The sequence below is a fragment of the Vigna unguiculata genome, chromosome 2, assembly GCF_004118075.2.
Source record: "Vigna unguiculata cultivar IT97K-499-35 chromosome 2, ASM411807v1, whole genome shotgun sequence".
NCBI classification, from domain to species: Eukaryota; Viridiplantae; Streptophyta; class Magnoliopsida; order Fabales; family Fabaceae; genus Vigna; species Vigna unguiculata.
This window is the reverse complement of record NC_040280.1, coordinates 18,580,572-18,594,354: the sequence shown is the minus strand read 5'-3', so window position 1 is coordinate 18,594,354 and position 13,783 is coordinate 18,580,572. Positions and strand designations below refer to the sequence as shown.

At 26.5% G+C, this 13,783-nt stretch overlaps 1 protein-coding gene across 1 annotated transcript; it reads right to left on the bottom strand.

The window, feature by feature from the left end:
- Positions 1 to 10,422: 10,422 nt before the first annotated feature.
- LOC114172215 (peptidyl-prolyl cis-trans isomerase E) lies at positions 10,423 to 11,382 on the bottom strand. The gene is made up of 2 exons (XM_028056814.1): positions 11,007 to 11,382; positions 10,423 to 10,874 (listed from the first exon to the last, which is right to left on the bottom strand). The coding sequence occupies exons 1-2, from the start codon at positions 11,311 to 11,313 to the stop codon at positions 10,666 to 10,668; spliced, it is 516 nt and encodes a 171-aa protein (XP_027912615.1). The 5' UTR covers positions 11,314 to 11,382; the 3' UTR covers positions 10,423 to 10,665.
- Positions 11,383 to 13,783: the final 2,401 nt, after the last annotated feature.

Below are 13,783 nucleotides of genomic sequence, written 5' to 3'. Positions count from 1 at the left end.
AAGTTAATATAATATAATTAAACAACTTTTTCAAAATTTTACTTTTAATTTGTATATAAACTAATTTTAAACTTTGAAAAAGGTCAATTTCATTTTTTATATATACCTTTTAGAAGTTTTTATACGAAGAAAGTCAGCTACAAATATAAAAAGATCCCCATCTTTTATAAAATTTATTTAATCATATTTATTTTTAGTTAATATAATGAGTAATATGACATCAAATCCTTGTATTATCGTATTCAAAGCAAACAAAGAAAATTGAGAAAATCAATCAAATTACATTTTCTCTTACACAATGGGTATTGTACTAAACAACCTGCTACACTTTATCTAAACTATATGAAAATAAACATTTCTGAAAAATACCAAAATACCCCATCTCCAATCATTGACATCTATCCATTTTACAGGTTTTTTCGTCAATTACCCCTATTTTAAAGATATTTTCTTTAGTTTCCTACTTCATGTTCCCTACTAACCCCTTTTTCTTTAGTTAATTTGGTTGTCCTCATTTTTTTATTCACTCTTTTTTAAGTTGAGTTACTATAATTTTACTTCCTTCAAATATTATAGTTTTTACCTTGGATTTCTCATAATGATTGTAGGCATCGCAGGATACTATATGCAGCTTAGTTGTTGAACAAGTTGTCTCTGTTAAAATGGCAAGAGACAGCTACAAAGTTGGCCCTTGATGATACATGTGGAAAAATGGACGAGTTACAAGGGAATGTCGTCACTCTAGAAGAAAATCTCAAGGAAGAAAGGTAAATTTGAATTACATAGGGTACATTAATTGTTTCTTTATTGTTGAATTCGTATTCTTATCTCATGAATGACTTCGTGATATCATATTCCAGGGATAAAATCTAAGAAAGTAAACAAACTCTCAAAGAGATTGAAACTAAGCACAACCACTATGCGAAAAGACAAGAGGTTTGGATGACATGGGTTTTGTAATTGGATCAGTTTTCATAGTTATATTGTTGTGCATTTATTCTTAATAATAAGCTTTTAAGGTGGTAATCTTGTCATTATTAATTTCTTTCATTTTCAGGAGTTAGACAATGATATGAAGAAGTGCAAGGAAGAGTTCAAGGAGTTTGAAAAGCAAGATGTTAAGTATCAGGAAGATTTTAAGCACGTAGGTCAAAATATCATAAAGGTAAAGGATAAAGTAGAAAAGGTAGAGAGGCAAGTCATAGTTCATTGCAATTGAAACTTTGTGTTCATGAGACATCTAATTCTTTTGTTTCTACTTTGTATGTCAAGATTCATCCAAAATTGAAGCCTTTATGAAATAGGGTGAGGAATGAACTGATTTGATACCAAAACTTGAGAACAATATTCCAAAACTGCAAAAGTTGTTGCTTGATGAGGAGAAGATCTTGGATGAAATCGCATAGAGTTGCAAAGGTGGACTTTTATCATTTTTATTAATTTATTTCCAATATATTGGAAAGTGCTTTTAATTAAATTTGCTTTGCTGAAGTGGTGATGGATCTCCAGCTCCAATAACTATACTTTAGTCAAAACCACTTTAACATGTTTTTTATTCTTAAGCATACTTCCTTGCAAGTTGCTACATTTTATTTTTCATTCTATTTTAACATTAAAAAGTTTGTTTTAGTTAGGTTCCTTATTCTAATGCTTAACAGATAGTCATGGTTGTCTTCTGCCTCTTGAGATTATGAAAATCTGTTAGAGTGAACACACACGTACTTTATTGACATATGTGAATAGATTTCTAAATATACTATGCTATTTTGTTGGAGTAAACTGCATATTGTTATCCCGTGAGGTCTGTTTTTGATAAGTGAGTTTTTCATCCATGCCACTGAATAGGCATGGCAGAAGGTTGTAAAGTTTGACTTTTCATTACCCTAAAAATATTGATTAAGGACTGGGATCTTTGTATTTGTTACCAGAGAAAGAAAGTTTCATATATTGTTCTTTTTGCATTGTCATTACAATGGTGGCTTTGATCAATACTTTTTAGAGATGGGGATAAATCATACATGGCTTTAGGAGGCCACAATGAAATTGTCATTTTGGATACTATAATCTGTGGTCTGAAGCACATAATTTGAGTTTTTTTTAGCTGATAAATCTCTTTTTTCACTCAAATTAGCTTTCTGATTTTTCTATGCAATTTGTTGAATGAACATTTTTCTGAATATTTAAATACCACTAGCTATATTTATATATCATTTTCTTGGCTGACTCTATATTTATATAACATTTGTATATCATTTGATATGCACCTGCAACCATGTAATATATTCCAGATGTTTGATAAGTAATGACAAGGGCATTGATTGTCTGACCAGGGCCTATCATGATGACACATTGGCGGTGAAAGTGAAAGACCTCGTGTAAGCAATATCAGTAGCTTACTCATTCATTTATATCTCACTTTCTGTGATTTCTAAAATAAATAGTATACTCATTTATTTATTGGTCCAATAACATTTATTTGTTGATCCAATACATCATAACTATAAATATAAAAAATGTATTATTTCTTTTAAATTTTGAGATATAGCAAAGAAAGTTTTGTCCTTTACATGAGAAGGAAATATAAAATTTTGTAGATTTTTTAAATACTTTTACTATATATGATTAATCCAATCTTTCAAAATAAATTTATTTTTTTTTAGAAATATCTTAATAATATGTTAGCTTTATTGTTGTCTATATTAGAATTTTTGTGGTGGTATTTTTTGATTTCAAGAATTTGAGACCAAACTAAATGTGTGTAACACTGAAGAAAAAAGTAGGAGTAAATACAGTAATTATCTTTCACTACATTATGTAAATGTGAATAAGTTTTATTTTTATTCTTTTAGTCGTACAAAATTAGATTATATAGTTGAGTAGTTTATTGTAAGTTAAAATACTATGTTGGTCCTCGTTTCTGTAATAAAATCTCAATTTGGTCCTCGTATTTTTATTAGTCTCAATTAGGTCCTCATTTTTGTAAATTAGTATCAATTAGGTCTTTTCCGTTAGTAGAGAGCTAACACCGCTAAGTAGGTGTCACATGTCAGCTTCTCGTTTTTTTGAATTTTTTTGAATTTTTGAATTTTTTGAATTTTTTGAATTTTTTTTAAAAAATATTTATGCCACGTGTCAGGTTTGTAGTGTGCCACGTGTCAATCTAATATGGTGACACGTGTCAAATTATTGTATGAATCTTAATTTGGTCCTCATATTTGTTAATTTGATTTGATTTCAGTCCCAATTTTTTTTAAAAGAATGTTAATTTCATGTGTTCCAAATTTAGAACAAATTTAACCTTTTTATAGATTTAATGATGATACTTTTATTATAAGTGATATTTCTATTATATATTTTTAACAACATTTAATTTATTTAAATTTATATTTTACATTAAACTTTATTTAAATTTTATTTTAAAATTATAAATATATAGATTAATAAATTTATATTCGAAATATTTGTATAATATTCAATATAAACAATATTTTAGAGTTGGCTTAAAAATAATAATTTTATAAATTCAAATGTAAAATTTTAAAATAATTTTATAACAAATTAAAATAAATATATTTAAAATTTTAATATTAAATATAATTAATATTATTAAAATATTTAATAAAAGTATCAATTTTAATAAAAATAATCATAACATTACATAAAAGTAAAATTTGGTCTAAATTTAGAGTGCCTGAAATTAAAAATTTTTAAAAAATTGGGACTCAAATCAAATCAATTTAACAAATATGAAACCAAACGTGACACGTGGCATAAATATTTAAAAAAAAATAAAAAAATCAAAAAAAAAATCAAAAAAATAAAAAAATTCAAAAAAAAATGAGAAGCTGACACGTGGCACATACTTAACAGTGTTAGTTCTCTACTAACGGAAAGGACCTAATTGATACTAATTTACAAAAATGAGGACCTAACTGAGAGTAATAAAAATACAAGGACCAAATTGGGATTCTGCGACAAAAACGATGACCAACGGAGTATTTTAACCTTTATTGTACTATAAACTTTTATTATGGAGTGAAATATAATTTATTACATTGAATCTTAGAGATTTTATTTAAATTGTATATTATATATATATATATATATATATATATATATTACCATTTCATATATCAAATCAAATATAATTTTTTAGGGTACTATTTTTCCCTTTTACTAGTTCTCATACACACATTTAACCTTTTTTTGGTTTGTAGTTTGTATATTTTTTACAATATTTTTATTGTAATTTAGGTGAAGATATTAAAAATTGTCATCATAAATATAATGTCAAATTTATGTGTAGATACTTAAAATCCTATTATAAGTATTTAGAGATATATTTGATTTGTTTTTCTTTGTTAAATACAAAAAATATGTCAATTAATTTATATTTGTAATTTGATTAGAATTTTTTTTTGAAATAGAAGATGATGACCTAACATCAACAAATGTTAGCAATAATACAGTTAGAAAAACTAAAGTTTTTATATGTGAAGTTTATATTTCGTAGTTGTTTTTTTTATTGTAAAATCGTACTTTATTTACCTTATGGACAAGAATAACACGTTACACGTATATAATCATATTTAAAGTTATATTTGCAAAATATATTATGTTTAAAGAATTATGATTAAATTTAGAAATAATTTATTATTTTTTACATTCAAACTTATTTATTAAAGATGCAAAGGAGACTATCAGCATTTAATCTACCTATAAAAGTGCAACAATTTTTTTCATAACATCTAAATTTAAAACAAAACATAATTTTAATTTTAAGTAACCATAAACATTCAACATAAATTTAGAAAACATGGATTTAAAGTACACTAATACAATTCAATTACTAAAAATTAAAATTATAACACTAAATGTCTAAATTAATAACAATATTTGCATGTATTTTTGTTAAAAATTTTAATATCAATTTCATGGAATTATAAATTACTTATCAGATTACAATCTACAATATGTTAGCATTTTCCTTTCAAGTGTATTGTTAAGGCCTCCGTGGTATTTTTTTTAGAATAAATAACTTCTTTTTTCTCTAATTTAATACACCAAAATTTGTTCTAATAAATATTTATTTTTCTTTTAAGTTGTCTATATCTACCTTTGATTCTATTTAAAATTTTTAACATGAACTTAATGTTGTATTATTTTGTATAGATCATATTACAACATATTATATAAAATATTGAGCAAAGTGATAAGTTTAGTTTCAAATTAAAACTATATTTTATAACCAAATATAACAAAATATAAAATATTTATGCTATTTCAATCTTGATTTTCTAATTTATAATAATAACTAATTTTTAACATTGAAAGATTTTTTAAAACAACAATATTTTTTAAAAATTAATTTAAATAAAAAATATATAGTCACAAAATTATCAAAATTATTGATCCGAGAATTGTTTCTTTTCAAATGCGGATTTAAGTAGGATACGAACTTAAATGAGTACGACTTAAATGTGTGTGGACTTAATCTTAAACGAATGTTTCCTATATATATCAATTTTATAATCTAAACAAAATCATAAGCATTTTTTAATTTTAATGATTCAATAAAAAGTAATAATAATATTTCTGATTCCACCTGTCATAACTTTTAATATATTTTTGTCTGTTTATATATGTATGTGTTTCTATTTACAAATTTTAATATTATTTTTATTTTGTACATATCTTATAATATCTCTATATTTTAATTTGAAAGAGAGTCTACCAACGCATTTTATTTTAATATAAACATCATTAATAAATTATTACATCAATTCTATAATTTAATACAAACAAAATTATATCCTAATATTATTGGGTAATCTTAATATTACCATTTAAACAAAAAAATAAATTGTGTGTATGCATAAAAAATTAGCAATTATAAATTAAATATCCACATGGATAACAACACCCATATCACATGTGTTTTTGTTTAAAAATTTTAACATCAATTCATGTTACTCTAATTTGTTTTAATATGGACCATATCTCACCATCTGTGTGCATTTTTTTTTTCATTTTTCTTTAAATTCATTGTTCATGTGTGGACAATAATCTTATACAGGACCAAAGTTCACAATATACCTGTATTTTATTTATTTCATAATTAAAAAAAAAATACATGTGCGTACACATTAAATAATTAACTCAGAGTCAATGTCTACATTGATAACAATATCTTATGTTTTTTTTTAACCTTGAATTCATATTAAATTTTTAATAAGATTACATTTCACAATATACTTGCACTTTATTCATATTTGCATGTTTCTTTTTATTTAAAATAATTTAAGTTTAACTTCATTTTTTTTTCTGATTCCATAAGTCAATATTTTTCAATATTATTTTTCTATTAAACTCCCTATCTTCTATTTAAAATTTTAACATTAACTTATATGTACTTTTAATTAATTCATTATAAAAAATAATAGTAATCAATGATTTAATTTTTATTTTATTATTTAAATATTATATTTTTTATTATAATAATAAAATATAATAATATAAATAAATAATTCGTTCAAATATAACAATACCAATATTAGTCTTTTAATCTAAATTATAAAAAAACAACCCATATATAATTAGATATTATAAATTCAATGTCTAAATTGATAACAACACTTGCATGTATTTTTGTTTAAAAATTTTAATATCAATTTCATGCTACTTTAACTTCTTTTAATATTTTATTTTAACAACGATATATATATATATGAATTTCATTTTAATATAATATATAACTAACCACTCTAATCGTAATTTCGTCTATAACAATATTATTTTACTACAAATCACTAATAAATGATTATGTAAATTTTATAATTTAATACAAATAAATTCACACTCCAATTTTATAATTCAAAAAAAAAAAAACTGTGTACACATCAAATAATCAACGGATAGTAAATGTTTATATTGATAACAATATTTTATGTTTTTTCTTTTAATTTTAACCTTAAATTCATGTTAAATTTTTAATAAAATTACATTTCATAATATTTTTTCACTTTATTTATATTTGCATGTCACATTTTATTTAAAATAATTTAATTTTAACTTCATATTTTTTCTAAAGGTCAATCAATACCTTTTAATATTATTTTTCTTTTAAACTCATTATATCTAGATGCACTTTTATTTAAAATTTTAACTTAATGTACTCTTAATTAATTCATTATAAAAAATACTAACAATTAATTATTTAAATTTTATTTTATTATTTAAATATTATATGATTGCTTTATTTATTAGTATATCATTAGTTCAATGTTTGTTTATGTAGTATTGTTCTAGTCCAAGTTTAATCACATCTTGTACCTATATATCATATCTTATTTTAATAAAATATTAGTTATCTTGAGAAAAATTAAAGTTAACTCTTAAACAATCTAAAGTAAATTAAACATATCCAAACGTAAAATAAAAACAGCTAAGCATAATTTTGAGTTTTTTAAGTACATGTTATTATTAAACATCATTAAAAACTTAATTATTCCTATATATATTTATGTTCGAAAGATATTTGTCATATGTTCTAAATTGCATTTCATTTATTTATATTTTAAAATTTAATTTAAAATTATTTTTACAACGATATCTTTATTATAAGAAGGGTGTAGATATATACAATCAATCTTTTAACATTTTAAAAAAAAAATGAATGTTTCTTCTCTTTCTATCATTCACAAATGTTTTTCTTAAGATAAAATATTAATGAATTATATCTACAGATAATAACACAAATATATCAAATTTTATAACTCATAAAAGTTAAAAAAAAAACCTGTAAATATTATATAGTAAAAAGTAATATAAATGTTATTTATGTATAAATATAAAAATAAAAAAGATTATTTATCTACAATTATCTATTGGTCATAATTTAAAAATTAAATAGTATATCATTTAAAATTTTAGAAATGAATTATTTAAACATAATATTAATTAAAAACATAAATTGAAGTTATTCAAATATAAGTCACAACTACAAATATGAAGATGCATAATCATACACACAAACACACATAAATAATGTGGGGTGGGGTCAATTGAGTTCTATAATTCCCATTTATACAGTTATCATCCTAAGACACTTTGTTATCCGTAATCATTGATTATCCTCCTACTCATTTACCACTTTCTTCAAAAAGTTAGAAGAAAAAAAAAAGTGGATGATTTTTAGAACGAATGTTTTACTTTAGGTATAAATATACATTTGGTACCCAAACTTTTTCGGAAAGTTCAATGTGGTACCCGAACTTTAGAAATATTCAGTTTGATACCCAATTTTCTAAAGAGGTTCAATTTGGTCTTCTCCGTTAAGTTGGAGTTAACACCGTGTCCGTACAGGACAGGTGTCAAGCCATGAAATTTTTATTTTATTTTTAATTATTTTTCAAAAAATAAATTTTTTTTTTCAAAAAATTTTAAAAACTGCCACGTGTCAGTTTATCATCATACCACGTGGCAGCTTACAAGCATGAAGTTATTTTCAATTTAGTACCTTAATTTAAATTTTTAGTTCAATTTAGTACCCCAATTTTTTAAAATCATTCAATTTCGTCATCTTCCATTTGAGACCAAATTAGTAAATAAGCTTAATTACAACCTATATATACATGTTACAATAACTTTTTATATTATATATACATCAAATCATTTCACTAAATACGTAAATTATTTTATTTTTTTCATTTTAACCTTTGTAATTTTTTATACATGAAATTTTTTACACTTGTAAAAAATAAAATAATTTGAATATTTAGGTGTAGTGATTTAATGTATAAATTCAAAACAATTATTTTAACATGTTTATATAAATTATAATTAAGCTTATTTACTAATTTGGTCTCAAATAGGAAAGGACGAAATTGGATCATTTAAAAAAATTTGGGTACTAAATTGAACCAAAAATTTAAATTGGGGTACTAAATTGAAAACAACTATTACACTGCCACGCGTCATGCTTGTAAGCTGCCACGTGACACGATGATAAACTGACACGTGACAGTTTTTTAAATTTTTTGAAAAAAAAAATTAATTTTTTGAAAAAAAATTAAAAAAAATAAAAATTTCATGGCTTAACACGTGTCATGTACGGACACGGTGTTAACTCCAACTTAACAGAGAGGACCAAATTGAACCTCTTTAAAAAATTGAAGTACCAAATTGAACATTCCTAAAGTTCAGGTACCACATTGAACTTTCCGAAAAAATTTGGGTACCAAATGTGTATTTATACCTTTACTTTATTACACATAAAACTGATAATATACATCTGCAACTTTTTATCATTACATCTTCCAGACATGTAAGGTGCTTTGGCGTCAAATAGGAGCCAGGTTAGAGAACATTGTTTTCCTGGAAAAACTGGTTCGGCAAATTTGTCATGACAAAAATTATGGTTGAATTATAGTCCAGCAAATATTTGAATTGAAGAACAATATTGTTTTCATAAGAGCATGGCAGAAACAAAATTCTATATTTTTAGGGAGAAGCAATCCAAAGTGCAATTCTTTTCTGTTTAAGGACTGGCTGAACATTGAGAAACTAGAATAACTCAAACTTGTAGAGTACTAATCAATAGCCCTTGAAAAAAACATCTATTCATAAAACTGTCAAACTGGATTAAGAAAAAATCATCTATCCATATATCTATTGTTACTGAGTCAGACTTTGGGAATATGTTATTGAGTCATTCAGTGTGAATGTATACCATCATAAAGTAGTACAAATTTAGCAGATATGACACACTTCTGGTCAACGGCTTCATTGAATGCATCCTCCATAACTGGAGTGGAGTTTCCTTTGACCTGACAATGACAAGGTATCTAATCTAATGGTTACAAGTGGGAAAGGGTAGGTACTGCAACATTAACTATTTGTGTTTACAGCTGAGACAACAGATGTTGGTGGATTTCTATACATTGGTGAACTGGGGTGAAACTTCCTTTGATTTTGGTATCTATAAAGTTTGCTTAATCATGGCTGCAGAGAATTCAACAAATAGACGATAATTCAACAAGGCATGTTGATAACTGAAAGCATTTCAGCCAGGGGAATTTCTATCGTTGGTTAAGATTTAGATAAAAGGATAAAAAACTAAAGAAACAAAAATTATCGGAGAGCTTATACGAGCTACTGACAGAGAGCAATTCAAATGCTTAGACAGTTTAGTACAGCCACAATCACATCAGGAATTCAGAGCACATGGTCTATGAGTATGTTCTAGTATTCATGCTTAGGTTTTCATGTAACCCTGCAACATGTTTCTTTATATTGCTCTCAATCTCAGTATAGTCCACTTTAGGCACTTCTCAAACTTTTAAGAATGACTCTTCTCTTTTCTGCCAAAAAGAAATATTATATACACAAGACGAATCTAAAATTCAATGTAGATTAAGCTCATACCCAACGGAATTTAACTTCTTTTCCAAAGAATGGTGGTTTCATATGACTAGCTATCCTGTTTCATAATCTATAGAAATAAGTAATCATACACAAGATTTATCTCACATTACAAATGACCCACCAAGGTCAGCCTATTGATAGAGGGTTTAGATGTTCGCATGAGATTCTAGATTGTATCCTTACAAAATCACATTAGATATTCACTCACCAAGTTGCTCCGATTTGACAGATCACCGTAATCTATTGTCGTAGAACCTCAGCTTCAGCATTGGCCATAGGATCATCCTTGATCTCAATTTCTTCTTCCTTCTCTCCCTCTCGCTGTTCAGCCACTTGTTTTCGGTGCAAGTCCTCCGCCGCCTGCATCGCCGCGCGATTCTCGGCCTCAATCCGCCGCATCTCCTCCTCCTGCTGCTGGCGCTCAAACCAGGTATCGGCATCCGCCCAAACTGAAACACAAAACAGATATGCACGGTCAATCTCCCACAGAGAACACAAAACAAAGAATAGAATTAGACCATTCACAAATTAGGGTTTAAGCATGAGTGAAAAATAAATAAGCATAGGATTAGGGTTTTTACTAGGTTGGGCGGCCCAGCCCTGTTCACCGCCTTTGATGCGTTCGGGGAGGGCGTAGTTGACGGTGAGGACGCGGCCGTAGAGCTCGGCACCGTCCATGTTGTCCATGGCGGCGGTGGCATCTTCGCGTTCGAGGAAGGTGACGAAGCCGAATGAGCGGTGCTTCTGCGTGGCCTGGTCGAGCGGCGTCTTGACGTCCTTGATGTCGCCGAAGGGGATGAAGGCGGCGTGGAGGATTGACTCGTTGACCTCCTCCGCTAACCCTCCCACGTACAACGTGTTCTTCTGCACCCCTTGCGTCATCGCCATTCCTACTTCACTCACTTCAAAAACCACAACCACCACCACCACCTAGCGTCGCCGCTAACACCTAAAACTGTGTTTCTGTTTTCTCTGTGTATTGGGCTTCTTCTCCTGTCGAAGATATTGGGCCTCAACAACAGACGGTTATTTGGAACATGGGTGTTACTTCTTGCACCCACAATTTCTTTGCACACCTAATCAACTTTTTAAATTGACCAATTTTACTCTTTGAAAAAGTGACTTTCGTTTATATATTTGGGAAATTTTTTGAAACAAGTTTTTAAAAAAATTTAAAACAAGATTTTCTAGACAACAGTTTCTAAAAAGGACGTGATTAGGCCACAAAAGGTTTCTAAACTTCCTTAACGTGTTTTTCTGAATCTCTATATAAAAATTAGGGTTAAATATGTTTTTGGTCCCTCAAGTTTCATGAATTTTGGAATTAGTCCCTCATCAAAACTTTATACCAATTTAGTCTTTCATCTTTCAAAATGCGTAAATTTAGTCCTTTTAACCAAATTTTGTTAAGTTTATTTAACGTTTTAAGCACATTTCATGATAGTATTTAAGTTAACATTGAAGCAAAAATGTGTCAAACAGTGTAAATAATTTAAATATTATCATGAAATGCGCTTGAAACGTCAGATAAACTTAACAAAATTTGGTTAAAAAGACTAGATTCATGCATTTTGAAAGATGAAGGACTAAATTGGTCAAAAGTTTTGATGAGAGACTAATTCCAAATTTCGCTAAAACTTGAGGGACCAAAAACATATTTAACCCTAAAAATTAAAATGAGTTTTGTTTATATAAAAATTAAAATGAGTTTTGTTTTGGATTTTTTTTTTTTGTTATAATCTTCTCTCTAATAACCTAATCTCCTCTAATTGTCTTATAAATAATCCTCTAATAATCCAATATCTTCAAGATCTATTTTTGTTGTTATGTAAATCTAGAAAGATTTAAGAAGATCTTGCCATAATAAAAAAGATATGGCAAATATTATCTTTTGATATTTACTAATATAATTAAGTAAGATAATTATTTAAAAATTCAAAAAGCATGGTCCCTAAAGTATTAAGTAAAACTGAAAATGGTCCCTACTCGAAACTTGCTTACCTTTTGGTTTTTGCACTTTCAAAAGTATCGGTTTTGGTCCCTATTTTTCAACCACATTACAACATATCCTATGTGGCAAACGAATTTCCAACTCAACGATAGGATGATTGACGCGTGTCTGCCACGTGTTACTTTATTCTCTTAAAATAGAAAAATTCTGGATTAAGTTTTAAATTTAATTAGTCGGATGGTAACCACTCAGAATGTGTCAGTTTGGTACCTACTTTTAAAAACGTGTCAATTGCGTCCTAACTTTTGAAAAAATAATGCTTCAATAAGGTCCTTTTAAAAAAAAAAATATTAACGGTATTAATAGCGTGTCAGGTGTCAATCTGTGATTTTTTTTATTTCATTTCAATTTAGTTACCGGGTATGTCTCTTTGTTTCAATTTAGTCCCCAATTATTCTTTTTTTTCAAAATAAAACAATATTGTCTCTCTTATATTTTGGACCAAATTTATTATTATATACATGTTATACTGATATTTTTATTGAAAATTGAAAATGTCGTTATAACATATTATATATATATATATATATATATATATATATATATATATATATATTTTAATCGTTAACTTGTTATTCATGTCTTTTAGGCTCTGATTGAAACGTATTTGAAACTTTAAATAAATTTAACAAAAATTTAGTTTAAAGGACAAAATCCACACTATTATAAAGTTGAGAGATTAAATTGGACCAATGTTTTGAAGAGGAACTTATTCCAATTTAAACCTAAATATTAGTACTTAATTTTGTAAGTTATTTTTAATAACAAATATCAATATAATATTTATATAAATAATAAATTCCGTCTCAAATTCAAGAGAAAGATAATATTTCTCTATTTTGAGAAAAAAATTTGAGACTAAATTGAAATAAAAAGATATATGTGGGGATTAAATTGAAACAATGAGACATATATGAGAATTAAATTGAAACAAAGAAACATATGTGGAGAATAGATTGAAATGAAGACAATGACACTTGGTAGTGACATTGACACGTGACACGTCATTAACTTTTTTTTTAAAGGACCTAATTGAAGTATTTTTTCAAAAGTTAGGATGTAATTGACACAATTTTAGAAGCGAATATCAAAGTGACACATCTCGACAAAAATAGGTATCACCCGACTAATTAAATATAATTTTTAAATTTATTTTAAAAAATAAACCAATTGCGTAGGCCTAGCCCTTCACTTCCGATTTTTATTAGGATTAATTAAAAAAACTATTCTCTTCACTTCCGATTTGAGTAGAAAACATCACAGTGTTTACCCTTATGAATGGATAATTCCTGAAAGAGAAGAAGTAAATTTATTTGTGCGGAAATAGGTAGGCAACAACTCCATGTA